The 18416-nt window shown below is 46.1% G+C and overlaps 1 protein-coding gene and 1 long non-coding RNA gene across 5 annotated transcripts in view; one reads left to right on the top strand and one right to left on the bottom strand.

The window, feature by feature from the left end:
- LNX1 (ligand of numb-protein X 1) overlaps nt 1-18416 on the top strand; it is a 174545-nt gene that overhangs the window by 61504 nt on the left and 94625 nt on the right. For all 4 annotated transcript variants that reach the window (XM_077848001.1, XM_077848003.1, XM_077848000.1 and 1 more), the window contains exon 2: nt 9965-10451. In XM_077848001.1, the coding sequence (XP_077704127.1) occupies nt 10060-10451 (392 nt within the window). In that variant the 5' untranslated portion in view covers nt 9965-10059. The remainder of the gene's footprint in view (nt 1-9964; nt 10452-18416) is intronic.
- On the bottom strand, nt 8385-16052 carry LOC144283648 (uncharacterized). The gene is made up of 3 exons (XR_013352224.1): nt 15976-16052; nt 15589-15856; nt 8385-10654 (listed from the first exon to the last, which is right to left on the bottom strand). It is a non-coding gene; the product is annotated as an uncharacterized LOC144283648 (long non-coding RNA).

The following is an 18416-nucleotide window of genomic DNA, read 5'->3' as shown; positions in this document are numbered from 1 at the left end:
AAGTGTTCTACAAAACACACACACTCAGCTAGTCTATCTGTAGTCTTTCCTGTCCAGGGGCCCTAGCAAATTTGGCTTAACAATCATCACTGAAGATATTTGTATTCTATTTTTTTAATTTTTATTTATTTATTCATGAGAGACACACGGAGAAAAAGAGGCAGAGATACAGGCAGAGGGAGAAGCAGGCTCCATGCAGGGAGCCCAAAGTGGGACTTGATCCCAGGTCTCCAGGATCGCCCTGGGCTGAAGGCGGCGCTAATCTGCTGAGCCACCCAGGCTGCCCAGATATTTGTATTCTAACTTAGCAATGGATTAAGAGAAAATTACAACATTTCTAAACGAGGGCAGAACTACCATCCTTAAGAATGGAGCAGTCTCAGTGGCTGCCATCCCAACATATTTTCCATATCCCTAAGCTATGTAGCTATGTAGTGTTCATGTGGATCACTGAGGATGTTTACCCCATTCCTAGGGGAATGCCCCTGGAAATACATAGCCTTCTGTGCTCATTTTCTAAGGCTGCTGTGACAAATCACCATAAACTTGGTGGCTTAAAACAACAAAATTTATCCTGTCACATTTCTGGAGGCTAGAAGTTTAAAATCAAGGTGTTGGTAGGATCTTGCTTCCTCAGAAGACTCCAGGAGAGAATCCTTCCTTGCCTCTTCCAGCTTCTGGTACCTGCAGGCATTCCTAGGCCTGTGGCTACCGAACTCCAACCTCTGCTTCGGTCTTCCTGTCACCTTCTCCTATGGGTGTGTGTTCTCTTCTTCTGTGTCTTATGAAGACACTTGTCATGGGGATTTAAGGTAAATTAGATAATCCGGGATAGTCTCATGTCAAGATCCTTAACTCAATTACATCTTCAAAGACCTTTTTTTTCTAATAAGGTCACATTAACAGGTTCTGGGGATTAGAATGGGACAAGATATTTAGGAGGAGGGGGTCAACATTCTGAACACTACACCCCACAACAAAATTTATTGGCACTCGTATACACAAGCTTCTCTCACCACTTATAGAGTGATTTCTTGTCCACATGGAGGCTGAAATATGTTCAAAAAAAGATAAAGAGAATTAGATTTGGCAGCCTTCACCACTACCATTATTTATTTCTATGTTCAAAACACAAGAGTGTTTTATGATCTAAAAACCTATTAATTTTTTTCAGTCAATAGTGTGATGTGTCTACAAAAGCCAATTAGTAAAGGCCACCTTATATTGTTTGAAAAGACCAGTAGTATCTTGGTTAGGGAAGCAACCACTCTACTGAACCATCAAACCACAACGAGATAAGGGTCCACTTCCAGGTGCCATGTTTGCAAAGGGAACTTAACAAACCAGAGAGCATCCTGGGTGGATGTTTTATCACCACCTTGACTACTGAGGAAGACAGCTAGAAGAACCGGAGACAAAAAGAAAGACAAGAGAGAAACCACCAATTTTCTCTTTAATTTGGGGGAGCCGCCATGTTTTGAGGGAGTGAATGTGAACTACATGACACTGAAAGGACAAAATAACCAAAGGAAAGCATTTAGCTGTTGGAAAACTGATGAGCTCCCTCCCTCCCCATCATTGCAGGTATTTCAAGTGGAAGCTGATAGGCCAATCCCATAAAAGGATTCCTACACTTGGGGAGAATCTAACATTCTTACCCAACTCAAAATCCTCTGATTTCTTAATAAATAATTTTAAAATCTCAAATATAGATCATCATGTGACCAAATACTAGTATGTGTATTTCTCTTCTTTGGGGGATTTGCTCAGGTTCTTACCCTACCTTAATTTCTTCCCACGTGTCCAAATACCATTGATCTTTGATGATCTACCCTGAGACTCAACTATTCCATGAGCTTTTCTGACCATTTTGGGTCACATGATACTGTTCTCTTAACTCTTTTCCTCCAAAACTTGTCCCTGGCTCCTATTTGAATGAGGTAGGGGTAGGCCAATCATACTCCTTGCCATATTCGTTGTGTATTTTTTTGCAGTGCTTTATTTTTTTTCCTATATGTAAGCTCCATTTTCTCTAATTAGACTTGAACTCACAGAAGATAAAATTGAATTCCCTATGGGAGCTCCCACAGAATTTAAGACAAAGACCAAGCATGCAATAAATAGGTATCAGTGAACATATATAGAATTGAAACACAGCAGAAACAATGCCGAGACTTCAAATATCTTCCTTCACCTTGTCTTTCACTCTATAACACTTTGTTCTCTGTTAAAAAAAAAAAAAATCATTTCCTGCATATTTTTTTCAGCCCTGGGTGGAAAAGCCTGCTTTTCCATGCTTCTCCTCTGGCACTAGCTCTTCCCAAGATCCTATGGAAATTATTTGCATGACCAGAGCCATTGGTCAATGCAAAATACTCTGCCTTCATTTTTGTTGTTGGCAGGGGGTCAACACCATTTCACCATGTTGATAGCCCAAGAGATGGAAGGACATTTTTTTCTGGGACAGAGTCCTTACAAACAAACCCAAGTATGACACCCACGGGAAAGGCAGTAAATCTTTGGTCAAGAGAGGCAAAGCTGCTCTCCAGCTAGCTTGTAAAAGATCTTCCCTGGGCTACTAAAACTTGTATCAGATCTGCTAGCCACTTGGGATTCTTTTCACTTAAGTGCCTCCCTTGTTCTTCCCACTTTACAGCCTATGTTCTCAGTTGTTGGACTCCAGGCATTGTCTCCTTTACGTTCAATTCCCCTTTAATTTCCTGAAGATATTTCGACCTCCTTAAAGACCATTTGTATGTATATTTTTTCTGTCCTTTCTAGTGTAGGCAACATTCACAGATCCAATTAATGAATTGCTTGCTCCCTCTTGGAAATCACTGATTTAGATATTAAGAAGGATCAAAGCTAACCCTGACCTTTGTCTGTAAGCACCTGCCTTCTTTCTGTTCCCTCTCCTTTTCCTCTGCAATGTATATATATGGCACCGCTGCCTCCAAAGCCCTCTCTTCAAACCCTTTTGGCTAAAAGATAATTTTCATCCCATGTGTGATGGTTTTTGTTCAGGCCACAAAAGCACTGAATTCCTCCCTATTACTGATGTGCCTGTAAGCTAAGGAATAGACCACAGAGCATTTGTCCATCTTCCTATGTCCCTTAGGTCACAGTTGATATGTATAAAAATTGATGGCACATAATTGATACCTCCAATTTTCACACAATTTATCTATAATTTAAAACGTAATTACAAATTTACTTCGTTTAATAGAGAAAGAGCTTGCCCTAACTTTGATGATCACTCCCCGCCCCCCACAAAAATCTAATTTAGGGGATCCCTGGGTGGCGCAGCGATTTGGCGCCTGCCTTTGGCCCAGGGCGCAATCCTGGAGACCCAGGATTGAGTCCCACGTCGGGCTCCCGGTGCATGGAGCCTGCTTCTCCCTCTGCCTGTGTCTCTGCCTCTCTCTCTTTATCTCTCTCTGTGACTATCATAAATAAATAAAAAAAAATTTTTTTAAAAATCTAATTTAGGAGTTCCGCCGGGCCAGAGCAGTGGTAAGACAAACAAAGCAACGAGTAATTATTTTGGAAAGAGAAATGAGGTCACCAATGTGAAGAATTTACCAGCACTATTCAATTCGGTTCCCCCATGAGTCTATGTCTGGTCTTCACGGTCCAGGAGACGGTGTACCTGAGTGACTGGGATCTCTGCACTGCGGAGTGGCCTTGATGACCAGTTTGAACTCAATTCTATAACCCTTCTGCCCTAGTAGCTTCATCCAAATTTCAAAGCATCATCAATGACAAAAAACCTCAACCTCAAAAAACCTGAAGCTGAAAGTTCCCTCAGAAATGATCTAGCATAGAGGTTCTTAGGCTTTACGTGTTTATGTAAAACACTGGGGGTGGTGGAAGGGATTAGGAGATTTTGAACAACATTACATAGGTCAGCAGAATTTATGAGGCAACACAGCTACAGTAGGACAGGGCCCCACACTGTTTACATAGTCACGGAGTCCCTGCTGGAGAGAATGTTTGTCACTGAACTGATGTGCTCTCAAAACAGAGCTCTTGCAGGATTCAATTATCTCGTGAACATTTTGAGGTCTGGCATTAGATTATACTTCCGTCCTTTCATGTGAAGCAAATTCTTACTCTGGCTTATGAGTCCTTTGGTGAGCTGCTCACCTAGTGGTCCCAGAAGACTAGGACACCTCCTCAGACACTTTCCTTTTCCAGCACTTATGCACCTTGTTCTTTCTTTTTCTTTCTTTCTTTCTTTCTTTCTTTCTTTCTTTCTTTCTTTCTTTCTTCTTCTTCTTCTTTCTTTCTTTCTTTCTTTCTTTCTTTCTTCTTTCTTTCTTTTCTTTCTCTCTTTCTTTCTTTCTTCTTTCTTTCTTTTCTTTCTCTTCCTTCCTTTCTTCTTTCCTTTCTTTCTTTTCTCCTTCCATCCTTCCTTCCTTCCTTCGAGCATCCAGAGCTCCAGGACTTTCACCTCATCTCATTGTTCTTCCACCAGCTGCCCTTGGCCTGTCACTTCTTTAACTTTTTCATTGATTAGTAATGTCAGTGAGTGTTAATAGATGTTGTGCTTTGGATGAAAGAAAAAATGCTCTCTGACTTGCCATTTGTTGAAATGGTTTCCATTTCTCTTTTTCCCTTGTTAGAACAGCAAGGTTTATCAGAATATAGGAATGCTTACAGATGAATGGGAGAGTCCAAAGCCCCAAATACCACTCATTCTTGGGATTGGGTTATACGCTGAGGATTCTAATACTCAACTCTTTAGCCACTGAGGAATTTCTGTTTATATAAATCCATCTAATGCCACTAAATATCTTTGCATTTTCTAAACTGTGTCCCTAGCCATTACTTTTCTACATTATTACCCTTGATTTTTTTCTTCCCCTCTGTGCTCAGGAATTGCTAATAGCTTTCCCCAGGCTTCAGGGCAGTATCTGGCTTGGAGCAGGCCAGGATTACAATATCAGTGGCCTGCCACTGCCTTAGGCATGCGTGCAGTTACTCCATTTCACTCTGTCCTAGAGTTTGGGGGGTTCATTCTACACATACGTTGTAGGAGGGACACTAAATAATTGGGGAGTTTGCAGAGGAGAATGGTCAGCGTCACAGAGTATATGGAAACTGAAAGGAATGCCAGATAGCCTAAGGCTGCTGGACCTGGGGGGGTGGGGGGAAATGCAATTAAACAATTAAAGGACTTAAGGAATTCGACATATATTTTTTTGAATGTGACATATTCTAAATAGCTCCTAGGATAATACTGGCACCCATGCCCGGGGGGGTGGGGGTGGGAGTGGGGAGGCATGAGTTCTAGAGAGGCAAATTTTTATACTATATACAGACTGTCTCTTCTAGTAGTTAGAGCTCTCCAAAGCAGGATGATCTATTTTAGAAGGTAGTAAAGGGCTGTTTCATTTAGGAACCTTCTCTCAAGTTCCCTTTCAACACAAAGAGCTCAATGGGCTCAACATTTCATCTTTGTCAAGGTCAAAGTCCCAGTGCGGGACACACTGCCAACTTGACTATGAGGATGAATTCTTTTTAATAATGTGAGGTCCCATTACTGTTGTTGTAAAACTGTGACTCATGTAGCAATTCAAGAGAAGCTATGGAGTCAAGTCTTTGTCCTTTCAGTAGGAGGAAACTGTGGAAACGTCAGTGCAGCCTGCCAAATGGTATGTTTACTCACCATCTTTCCAGTGCACTACATGGTTTATCTCCAGGAACCATTTTCTATCAAGCCAGCGTGCATTTAAAGGAGAATTAGCAGGACACTAGTCCATCAGGACCCCATTGTTCTAGTAGGTTATGCCATGCAGAAATATTCCCACTTCCAAACAGGTTGAATCCCAACGGCTATTCTTAAGACTATTGGATTTTTAGTTCAGATGACAGTAAACCATAGGACCTCTAATGACCCTTTCGGTCACAGCGCTGGTTCACATTTGCTCTGGAATGTGTCTTTGCTGTCAGCTGCTGAAGTTTAGAATTTGAAAGTTAGTTTAAAAAAAAAAAAAAAAACCTCTGTACACATTTTAGGTGTGATCGTAAAGTTAGCAGGAAAGGGAGCAGAGAGGAGGGACACAGATGAAGATTTTTATTTCTCCTGTCACTTCTCACCATGACATTGGCAAACTACACATATCTCTAAAAGTCACCTTGGGCTTCTATTGCAGCCCCAAATCACAGGAGACACAGAGAAGATCATTCCAAAGCTACAATAGAATAGGGTTCTACCAAGGAAGCGTATTCAACCCCCTGCTCCAGACACATACCCAAGGACGGAATCCACTTCCCTTCTCTTTCTCCAAACTAAAAAAAAAAAAAAAAAAAAAAAAGCCAGATTGTCTCCCTACCTCAACCAGGACCAGAATTGCAAGCTACGTGACATGAACGAGCTCAAAGCTGATGGGCCTTCTCACTTACTTTTGGAAGAAAACAAGAGTTTACCTTTTAAGCCACAATGATTTTGGATAATTTCTTATCTGTTCAGCAAGGCACACATATGTCTTAAAAACATGATACATCATACACGTTGATTAAATGTAAACTAGAAATAAGAAACCTCAAATAATATTAATCATAATTTTTAAAGGCAACCTAGTTCTTTCTTTAGAGCCCAAACCACTTTTTTTTTTTTTTTTTTGGCCAATTCTCTCATAATCTCTGTCTATTCGTGTAGTTTTTATTTAGTCTGAAGCAAAGTTGGAAAATATATACATGACTGTTTACATTAATATTATGTTAAGAATCTGGTGTACTCAATGGACAAGTGCCATGGAATTCAAATTTCTCTTTGTAAACCAAGAAAAGGAAAGAAAAAAGCATTGGGGTTAGAGCTAGAACCCACCATTTTTGCTTGCCCTTTCCATTCATTCAGTCTTAGGCATTTCTGCAGTCAGTATAAGTCAAGGAATATTCTTAATCAGAGCCTTGGACAAACCTATTAGCAATGGGCCTCAAGAGATTTTTTTTTTTATGATAGTTGCAGAGAGAGAGAGAGAGAGAGGCAGAGACACAGGCAGAGGGAGAAGCAGGCTCCATGCAGGGAGCCCGATGTGGGACTTGATCCCGGGTCTCCAGGATCACACCCCGGGCTGCAGGAGGCACTAAACCCCTGCGCCACCCAGGGATCCCACCTCAAGAGATTTTAAACCTAATTTTCTGGGGCTCTTTTATTCGGTTGGTTAAATTCCGACCAGTCATGATCAGGAAAGATGCTGGGACACAACATAGCGAAATGGTTAGGAACAGAAACTGGAGTTGGTAGCACTTCTCGCTTTGTTTCCCTTTGGCCTAACTAGCAAGTGGCTTCCATGTCACATCTCAGCTTCTTCATCTGTCAAATGAAAACAAACAAAACCCAACAACCCTGGGGATTTGAGTGGATTAAATAACATAGTCTATATAAGGCCCCCTGTCCAAGGACAGTGCCCTGTCCAAGGTACACGCTCAAAAACTATTAGAAAGTAAAGAAAAAAAATTTTTTCCCAAAAGCCAACCACTCACAACAAAGCAAAACTGCTGTATTAGCACAGAGTCCTAGAACTCTGTTTCTGAAAGGAATTTTGTGGGATCACTCCGGTGGCTTGCTGTTTTCCTTACTTTTTCTGAAGCTAGGGTTCTTCCAACAGAATATTGTAAGGAAACTGGTGTCGGAGACATAAAAATGGAGCTGGGACCGGGTGGGGAGGAGAAGTAGGCAAGTAGCTCCACCCAAACTGCCTTCCCATCTTCCCTCCCCTGGAAGACTCTGAGGCACCTGTCACTTTCCAGCGCACAGTCTGAAACGCCAAAAATCTGGCCCCGCCCCACCACTGCACGCGTAAGGGCATGGACCAGAGATGTGAAGTTGGCTTTTTCAGCAGCACAACCAGAGCCACAACTGCATTCCCTGTAGCTTTCCAGGACAGCACAACGAGAAAGAATGGACAGGACCCAAGCACGTGGGGCTGTTTGACAAAACTCTTGTCAAAGTTCAAAATACGTGAACTTTTTTCCCCTATCATGGATGATAATCTTTTGGGTGGCCCATTTCCATTTTCGTGTTTACTTTTTGACTGTTTTTCATGCCACTTAACGCATTTCCTGTGTGGTTCCAGTACCTTCTATCAGCCTTGAGGACAAATAGCAGCTGTGTGTGTTTCCATGAAATTTGACCAGAAACAACTTGACCCCCTCCCTCTGTGCTCTCTACCTTTGCCTTCTGTGGTTTCTTTTGATGCTAAATAAAATGCTGTGATTTCTAAATGTTTTCACATTCGGGGCATTCTACTTCAACCTCCTGACCAGAGTGTTCTTTCAGGCATATTAGCGCAGCGCAGAAATGTAAACACGAAGCTGACCCAACAAGAGCTTGAAGTCGATGTATTTTTTTTTTTTGAGATAAGGCAATGCTCCCACAAACAACTTCAGACTTAATTTGGTAAAGAAAAAAGATGCACCACGGTTTAGGAATGCTGTGCCCTTTCCAAATGCAGCGGGCTTCCTGTTGGCTTCTTCATGCGTCTGTATGTTCTCGTGGAAGGCCTCAAGTCTGCTTGTTTTCCAAAATAAAAGAACCTCGAGGGGGTGGTGGGTGACAGAGGGTGTGGGATTCTTCATCCTCATGAGCGTTGACCCAGAGTAGCCTAGTGCACACTTCTGTTTGCTCTGGTCACGTGGGCTTCCAGTTGCTGGTGCTCACGCCTGCCTCCCAGGACAGGGCCTCCGGGAGAATAAGGGCATGTCCTCTAGAGCTCTCCTCAAGGTCTCCTCCACGCCTCGCTCACTACCTAGCTCAGGGTTGGTGCTCAAATAATAGGTATTGAATGATTCCCAGAAGCTTCTAGGTATTAACGAGGAATGTGAGAATCTCCACTATTTGGACTCTCATTCCAGGGGAAAAATACATGGCGTGATAGTACTCTACTGGGTTGAAATAGATATATAATGAAATAGAGCCTTATAGGAACTATAGCTTTCAGTTTCCAGGTCAGTTGCATAAAACGGGAGACAGAATGAACTCAACAAATACATGTAAAAATAGTGACTCACCTTGGCCGAGCACTTCCTGTGTTCCAGGTACAACTGGAAGAACTTTCCGTCTCATATCTCATTTCATCCTCATGGCAACCCTAGGAGGCAGGCTATTGTTACCCTCCTTTTCCAGATACCGATTAAATCACTGGCCCATCGCAGTGGTGGGATTCAAACCCAGGCAGTACAGCCCCAGAGCCCCATAACCACTAAGTGACCAGCTGGGTGGATCAAGTGCAGAGGGAAGAAAATGTGCTCTCAGCGCAGGGAAAGTACAACAGACTCAGCCGCTCTCATTTCTTCCCAGATGGTCGAGATGAAGGCTCTGCTGCCCTATATTTTTGGAGTTGTAGAGAAAGTTGGGAAGAAAAATAAGAGAAAGCCATTGGAGTGTTAACTGTTCTTCTTGTCCTTATATGACAGAGCATTTTATTATTTTGTAAAGACTTTATTTATTTGACAGACAGAGAGAGAGAGGGAGAGAGAGAGCACAAGCAGGGAGAGCAGCAGAAGACCAGCTGAGCAGGGAGCTGGGCAGGGGGCTCCCCAGGATCCCAGGATCATGACCTGAGCTGAAGGCAGAGGCTTCACCAACCGAGCCACCTGGTGCCCCCCGACAGAGCATTTTATAAATCACTGGTCTAATTGAATTATACTAACAATTTATATTTCTTAGGGCATATTTCCTTTGAGTTCCTCTTGGCGTTTCCCAGATAGTGCCCAATGGTTTCCACCACCCTACCATGAGGCTGCTAGAGGTAAACATGATTACCACGAGGACAGATGATAAACTGAAGCGTAAGGAGGCAAGGTCCCTTGTCCAAGGTCATGTGGGGCACCAGAGTGGCCTGCTGAACCACAGCGCGGGGCCCTGCCCACTGGTGACAGAGTCTTCAAGCCCATTGTGAGTGGAGTCTTCAGGCCCCCCTGAAAACAAAGATGATCTCTCTTGTCCTTCTTTTAGGTCTTTGGATGGCTCCTGGAGGATCTCGATTTTTCTCCTGAGGACATCTTGTTTTCCTGGGACAGGTTCCTGCCAGACCGTCTCCCCAGTCGACCATGAGCCAGCCAGACCCCACCTGTCACCCTGATCCCAGCCCCGCACCCCTGTGTGTGGTGTGTGGCCAAGCCCACTCCCCTGAGGAAAACCACTTCTACGCCTACACAGAAGATGTGGACGATGACCTCATATGCCACATCTGCCTACAAGCTCTGCTGGACCCTCTGGACACTCCGTGTGGACATACCTACTGCACCCTGTGCCTCACCAACTTCCTGGTGGAGAAGGACTTCTGCCCCGTGGACCGCAAGCTTGTGGTGCTGCAGCATTGCAAGAAGTCCAGCATCCTGGTCAACAAGCTCCTCAACAAGCTGATGGTGACCTGCCCGTTCTCGGAGTACTGTGCCGAGGTGGTGCAGCGCTGTGACCTGGAGCAGCACTTTCAAACAAGGTAGGGCCTCCTCGTGGGCCAGCCCTGACCTGAGCATCCCTGTCGTCTCAGGGCAGTGCTGTCCTCGGGGCCGGGTGCTCCACGAGATGCCTTTTCTCTGCCTTCTTCCTTGCAGCCGATGAAAGCATTCACCCCAAGGAACCCTTCGAGGTGATTGTAACTACGGTCCAGTCTGAGAAACCAGCACATGATAGAGTTGTGGCCTGTAGAGGTGTAGGGGAGGGGGGTTATTTTATTGTGGTAAAGTATACATAACATAAAATCTGACATCTTAACCATTTTTAAGAGCCACATTAAGTACAGTGCCGTGGTCGCCGCCATCCTTTTCCATAACTTTTTTCACCTTCCAGAATTGAAACCATACCAGTACTCCCATTACCTCCTGGCTGGGCCCTGGTAACCACCATGCTGCTTTCTGCCTCTATGAATTGGGCTGCTCTAGGAACCTAATAGAAGGGAAATCATAGCATATTTGTCCTTTCGTGACTGGCTTATTTCATACGCAGGCACTCTGAAATGTCAGAGATCCTGGAAAGATCTGACCAGCCACTTTTTCTGACGCTCCTGGCCCCCAAAAGGTTTCCTAGTGGCCATTGCGTATCTTTTCATGTTAGAAAAAAAAAAGTTTCCCAATTTGACCCACGGTTATTAAAACTTCCTCTGTATGGGAATTGACAAAGTCCAACTCTTCTGTGAGGAGATGTGAGGTTTTGAATGGGAGTCAACTAAGTTTTAAGTGGAGAAATGTAGAAAACTGCTGTCTGCCAGTGGTTTTTCTGCTAAGCGTTTGGCGAAGGGACACACTGGCAGCAGAGTGATGGTGTGACCACCTCTGCAGGTGGAGAGCATCATCCCCTCTACTCGTCTGCCTCTTATGTTGTCCACGTACGCTGTCATGTTCCTGGGCTTTCCTGTGTGGATGACCTCGGGGCAGCCCTGGACCTCGTTTCATGTGAGGCCCTCTCTTAGAACATGTAAGGTGCTTAAGAGAGGGTGAACAATGATACCACAATTATTTGTAAGAGGAAATGTGGAAGCCAGTATTTACCTTAGTTCCTCTCGTGACAAGGGCGAGAGGTAGGTGCAGGTGTTTTTTTCTAAAGGTCACATACCTTAGGCCGTGAATCTGAGTCTTTGTTTGGTAGGACACACAGATTCTCTAGTGTAGAAGTTTGCGTCCAGGGCAGTGGCCCGGGTGTAACGCTTAGCACTTGTTTTCCAAGCTACTCATGCCAGTGAACTCGCTTTTCTCCCCTAAGGATGTTGAGTAAAAGGCAACCGACCCAGGTTTGTGGGTTGCCTCTGACCCTCCGTTGTTGGCACCTAAATGAGGGTGCCCCTCTTCTCATTGCCCAGAAGGAAGTGTGGCCAGAGGAAAAAGGGCTAAGGGAGTCTATTGGTGGCCTTTGCTGGACGTTTGACCCACAGGGGAGAGGCACTGTCTGCAGGGAAGTGGGCCTGGGGCAGGTCACAGTGAGGCAGATACTGACAGCTGCTGGTGCAGAGCCGGGGCCAAGGTTGGGGGCATGCTGGCTAAGGGAGGTGAGGAGTGGTGGTGGAGAAAGGCCCTGGTAGGTCTCCCTTCACACCTCACATTCCCCCCACTCCCGACATTTGTACCCTCTACCTTTGTGTTTGGGAGCTGCATGAGTTTCCCGTTGCTGCTGTGGCAAATGATCGCCAACTCAAGAGCTTGAAGCCATGCATACGTGTTATCTTACAATTCTGAGGGCTACAAGCCCACCGAGGGTGGGGGGGGCACTGGACTGACATCAGGAGGTAGGGGGGGCTGATTCCCTCTTGTTCTAGAAGAGAATTCCTTGCCTTGCCTTGCCCAGCTTCTGGGCTGCCTGCCTTCCCTGGCTCATGGCCCCACTTCCCATCTTCAAAGCCAGTATCATCTTCCACTCTCTCTGCCTGTCTGTCTCTGTCTCTGTCTCTGTCTCTGTCTCTCTCTCTCTCTCGATGCTTGTCTCTGTCTGTCTCTCTCTCATCTCTGCTTCCATCATCACATCTCCCTCTGTGGCTCTGGCCTCCCTGCCCCCCCTCTTCCAAAGACCCAGTTGATTTTTACACTGGACCCAGTTGGATAACCTACAACCATTTCCTCATCTGAAGATCCTAATTTAGTCACATCTGCAAAGTCCCTTTGGCCACGTGAGGTGACATATTCACAGGCTCCAGGGATTTGGAGGTGGCTGTCTGTGGGGGCAGGCGTTGTTCTGCCCACCACAGAAGCCCTGCCGGGGAGGAGAAGAGAGGGGAGAGAGGAGAGAAATGGAGGTGGTCTGTGGAGGCAACGTGAACATAGCAGCTCCTCCTCAAGAACTGATGTGGGGCCAAGATTATCCCTAAACCTGGAGATAAGATGGCATATGGCGCAGAGATGGGTCCACACCAGAAGTGGGGCAAGGGAAGGGCCAGGAAGAAGCAATTGGGTCTTACGGGGTCTCCAAGAGACAGATGGCGCCCCCTCAGCTGCCCGGAGTGGGCATGTTATTCACCCCCCAATGCCCACCCCTACCCCCACACAGGCACCGTGGCCTACACACCTCCAGGAAGTGCAGGGAAAAGTCTGGATGAATCCTCAGCTGATAATGATATGCATCATTGAAAAACAACAGTGAGGAAAGAACTCGAAACTAATTGAGATCATCTCTTCACACTGAGGCCTCAGGAGTTTTCACAGGCACCCATCCACAGCTCCCTGTGCACGGGGAAACTCCCACATAAGGGATGTGGGGCCTCAACACCCGCTCTTGATCTGCCCCACACATCAGCTTCCTAAGTAGGTTGAAACCAGCGTTTCCAAAAATACATCGTGTATATTAGTCATCAAATGCTTAATATACACTCCCTCCCCTCCCGCCCTGTGGGCACTTGATTGGCAAGGACTAGACACTTGGAGCTAATCTGGGACCTGACTCTGGAGCCCTGTTAGGTGTCGGGCCAGCAACTGGGCCAAGGGACCATCTTTTCCTCTCCTCAGAAGGGGTAGTGAGGGGCGCCTGGGGGGCTCAGTGGTTGAGCATCTGCCTTTGGCTCAGGGCGTGATCCTGGGGTCCTGACATCGAGTTCCTGCAGGGAGAGCCTGCTTCTCCCTCTGCCTGTGTCTCTGCCTCTCTCTCTGTGTCTCTCATGGAAAAATAAATAAAATCTTTAAAAAAAAAAAAAAAAGGAAGGGATATTGAGATTAAGTTGTTACTACTCTGGAGTCCCTTTAACTGGAAGATGCCAAGAGGTGGCCAGGAGGCAGGTGTTTTCCTTACGTTTCTATAGGAGACCCCCAGTTTGGTGGCCGCAGGTACCAGAGTGTCGTCACGCCTCTGTCCTAGAAGATAGCTTTGTTTGTAAATTTTGCATCTCATTTTCAGTATTTAAAATGTAATGAGTTTTTTAAGATACTTTTTGGCTTGTGGCATTGGAATGGATAGAAACTAGGCAGGCTCAGGGTCGATCTCGTAAGGAGACTTAACTACAGTTCTGCTTGAAGATTGGCATGTGACCGGATGTGGACCTACACACTCGCTTTCTAACAGCCCCGGGCTTCAGGGGGAGCTCCAGACTTAGGCTTCTCCACCTGGAGAATGGGAACTTATTTCAGTGGGGTTCCTTGAATACAAAGCTCTGCAGAGATGGGTCACATGTAGAATGTTGCCACTGTCCTTCTAGAAAAGAAGACGTGGCGGAGAAATATCTTCCCGCTCAGCCAAGATCTCTGTTTATGACCCGTCTGTAGGCCCACGCTAATCCTAACAGTTGACTTGAGCCAAGGATGCAGGCAGGCGGCATCACGTCTTTAAACAAACGCTGCCGGGTTGCTCCAGGATTCATGTCATTTGTAAACATCGCTGTAAACGTTGTTATCTGACCACTTCAGACCCGGCGTTGAATGTAAATCCTGAAGCAAAACATGTAGGACTGATTGTGCTTGTGCACGACTGGCTGAACCAGCAGCTCCTTGGACAACTGTTCCTGACTTTAGATGAGAGGGCTCTCCCGCAAGAGTAAGCCTGAGCATGTGAGCTCATGTTTGGAATCTTCTGGCTGATTCCACTGACCTCTGTCCTCTTAGGTGTGGGTCTCCTGCAGAGAATCCCCACGAGGGTAATAGGCTTGTTGAGTCGAGGGATGGACAGGTTTCCTAACCGTAGGCCGTTGCCAGGAGACCTCCCAGAGGTGCTGTAGGGGCCAGGCCGATGCATCCCTCTTGACCCAGATCCCTCTTGACCCAGAAAGCCTTTACTTCCTTGATCCTCGGTGGGCGTTGTCTTAGGCCCAAGCCCACATCTTCCTTGTGTGGTATCATCATCTGAGTGTGTATTTATCAAGGATCTACGATAGGCCAGGCCGGAAGGAAAGAAAAATCTATACACACCAGGATTTCTGCCTCCAAGGCAATGAACTTTGAAGAGCAGAGAAGTTGAAAACACATGCCCATTGAATTGTTTCATGGGATGCGTCCCTTTGCCCTTCAGTTTCTGTCTTATGGAAGATCATAACTGGTGGGGGGGGGATAATAAAGCTGACCCTTAAGCATTTACTAGCAGGAATAAAGAGATGGTTGTTCGGTGTTTTGTAAACAGCCTTGCATGAAAATGTGTATAACTGGCCCAAGATACACCTGACTGAGGGTTTCCTTGGATTTGGTTTTATTTTTGTTTTGTTTTGTTTTTTTAATTAACTTTGCACCCAGAGTCCCGGGAGTTTCTTCTCCAGACACTGCCCCGGAACCTCTCTTGACCTTTACTGTCTAGCAGGTGGCCCCTTTCAGCAGTGAGTTCAACACAGCCCCGACAGTTACTGTCTGTAGTGCAGGAAGGATGCAGTGGCCAGGGGACAGGTCTCGGGAGTATTGTCCTGTGGAAAGATGGGTAGGTTACAGGTCACGTCAGCCAGGCCCAACATCTTCACTCTGTGTTTTGCATACCTTCTTCCAGTGACGTTCCAACCCTGAACCCAAATTTTTCTTGGCTCCCCCTGGTCGAGAACTGCTCCTTGCGCTCTCCTGGGCACAGATGAAAGGAGGCGGTCGTCCTGCCTTGCCTTCTCGAGAACCAGAGTCTCTATCACACTCTGAGCCGTTTGCTAAAGAAACAACATTCTCCTGGGCACTCATGCCCAAAATCTTCCTTACCTTTTTCCTTTCTTCCTGGACATTTATTATCCTGCTGTATGACCCTGCTGTGGCTCTTGGCCCACTTGAAGTCCTGAAGTCCCTTTTTGTTTTGTGTCACTGATTTGCATCTGATGAAGTAAGGTTGGCCCCAAAACTTGACTCCTTAACCAAGTTGAATTCCTGTTCTTTCCACAAATATTTCTTGAGCATCTACTGTGTTCTAGGCACTACGGCAAAGATGCAGTTTAGAGCAAAACCAGTAGAGAGCCTGCCTTCAAGGAGTTCCCTGGTTAGTGAAAAGAGAAAAGAAACCAGGAGGTTATGGCTGATATCTGAGATGACATTTAAGGATAGATAGAACTTAGGTCAGGCAAAGGGTGCAAGGTTTAAGGTTAGGGCAATTACCTGGCAAGGTAGCTACAGAATATGAGCATTTGGAGGTGGGATCCCATCCTCAAGGGATTGTATTAGGATTACACCTGTTGGCAGATGTTAGAAAATTCAAGTTATCTTGCTTGAACTTTGTAAAAGTTTTATTTTTCTTATACAACAGAAAGTATGGGGGTAGGAAGTCCACGATGCTGTCATCGTGATGCCATCAGGAATACAGGCTCTTTCTGCTTTGCAGATTAGCTCTCATCCTCTGGCCCCAAAATGGCCTCTCAAACTCCAGCATCACATCCAAATTCCAGGTAGAAATAAGCAGGCAGAAAGGACCGCAGGAAGGGCAAGTCGACAATGTGAAAACGGAGGACTTCTCTTTAAAAACCCTTCTGGGATGCCTCACCCCGTAATTTCTGCTTGGGCCTCACCCACCAGTCTCATACTATATGGCCACCCATCTGTGAGAGAGGCTAAGGTGCGTTGCCGCCACCAAGTAAACCAAGCTTCTACTGAAAGGAAGAAGGGAAGATCAGATATTAGGCAACCAGCAGTTTTTGCAGGTAGCGACATAAACAATAACAACAAAACCATTCTTTGGTTTTTATTTCGCGTTCATATCCGTTACTGAATGGTATGCGAGGACAGACATCCTTCTTTGGTCACTGAGGCTCGGAGAAGCAAGCTGAACATGTCCAAGACTATCGGAATACAATCTAGCGCATTAGGAAACCCTCAGCCTTTATTCTACACCATGCTTTTCTCTTTTTTTTTTTTTAAGATTTTATTTATTTCTTCATGAGAAACACAGAGAGAGAGAGAGACACAGAGAGAGAGAGAGGCAGAGACACAGGCAGAGGGAGAAGCAGGCTTCATGCAGGGAGCCTGATGTGGGACTTGATCCCGGGACTCCAGGATCATGCCCTGGGCCGAAGGCGGCGCTAAACCGCTGAACCACCCGGGGATCTACACCATGATTTTCATGAGCTCTGATCCATATGGCAGATCCTGGACACTCGGGAGGGTCACGTCCCAGGACCCTGTGAAACTCCACAACCAGGAAGCAGCTGTAACCTGTCACGTCCCTAACAGCGCAGAAGGCTAGGAATGAAGAGAACAGCAAAGCCTCTTGGAGATAGGGGCTGAGCCGCCCGCTGGACGTTCTCACTGTCATTGGCTGTCACTGCGGAGTAACTGTCAGTCACTGTCAGGGGTTGTTATTAACTGTAATTATTAATTCCCTGTTACAATTTCTGTAACAATAGCCGACACCCATCGAGCCCTTTGCTCTTTCCAGGCATTAGCTCTTTCCACTTTCCTGACAAGGCCATAATTAAGACCTATTGTCACTGTCCTTCTTTCACATGGAAAGAACCAGTGGTTCAGAGAGGTCAAACAATATGCCCTGCGTCACCCAGCTCAGATGAGGCCGAGCTAGGGTTCAAAGTCGTCTGTTTGACTCCAGCAGCTAAATACCCAACCTTTAACTTCCTTTTGGCTGCTAATTCATTTTACTTCCTTTTCACGGGCCCTGACTCACCCTTGCATACCAGGCTTACGGAGAGTGGAATTCAAAGGAGAGTCCCAACCAAACTATAAGTGACTACAGGCTGTGCTTTACATCAGGATTGCTTATCGCCGATCAAAATTGTAGCAGTTACACCTGTGCATTCTCAGGTTCCACTGGGCTTAGACTCTCTCAGCCCAGCCTCAGGTACATGCACTTCTCTGAGGCCAAATTCCTGTTTCACTACAGCTCACCCTGTGGGCTTCCTCGTGGGCTTTGCTCTGGCCAGTCTGGTTTGCTGGGATCGCTTGGGTGCCATTAGTTGGAACTATCACTCTGAGCCATCTCTGTGAAGATCTAGGTCTCGAGCTGCAAGGAAGGCCCAAATCTCCTGAAGATGGGATAGAAGGAGAGGAGTCCCGGGGGCTTCTGGGACGTCACAGGGCTTTGGCCTGCAAAGAGGTCCTAATGTGAAGTTGACAGCATGGGCTAGGGTCACGGATCTTAGAGCTGGAAGCGATGGTGTGGCCCAGCCCCTGGCAGGACCCAGAGGGTAGGGCATGAAGAGAGCTCCATTTCAGAGATGAGATGGCTGAGGCTCAGGGCTTAAGTGAAATGCCCACTGTCTTACGACTGGTGCCAGAGCTTAGGTCAGCCACTCAGGGGAGGAAGAGGAACGGAGAAACCTCTCTCCTTGCAGAACAGGAACCTGTGCATCGTTCGGACAGGACTCCATGTCTGTCTATCAATGCTCTCTGTGTATTCTCCAAGACAGTGACACAGCCTCATCGTGTAAAGGGCCGAGTGTCCCAACCAGTAGAGAAGCTGTCACTGCTCTTCCATCTGCCAGGGCAGTCAGGGCAGGGACAGGTAAAACATCCTAAAGGCACATTCTAAATATACATTGAGACGCGGCATTGGTTTGTGTTTAACCCTCCCCTGTCGCACCACCTGAAGG

The sequence above is a fragment of the Canis aureus genome, chromosome 14 (genome assembly GCF_053574225.1).
Source record: "Canis aureus isolate CA01 chromosome 14, VMU_Caureus_v.1.0, whole genome shotgun sequence".
Classification (NCBI taxonomy): domain Eukaryota; kingdom Metazoa; phylum Chordata; class Mammalia; order Carnivora; family Canidae; genus Canis; species Canis aureus.
This window is presented reverse-complemented; position numbering and strand designations above follow the sequence as displayed.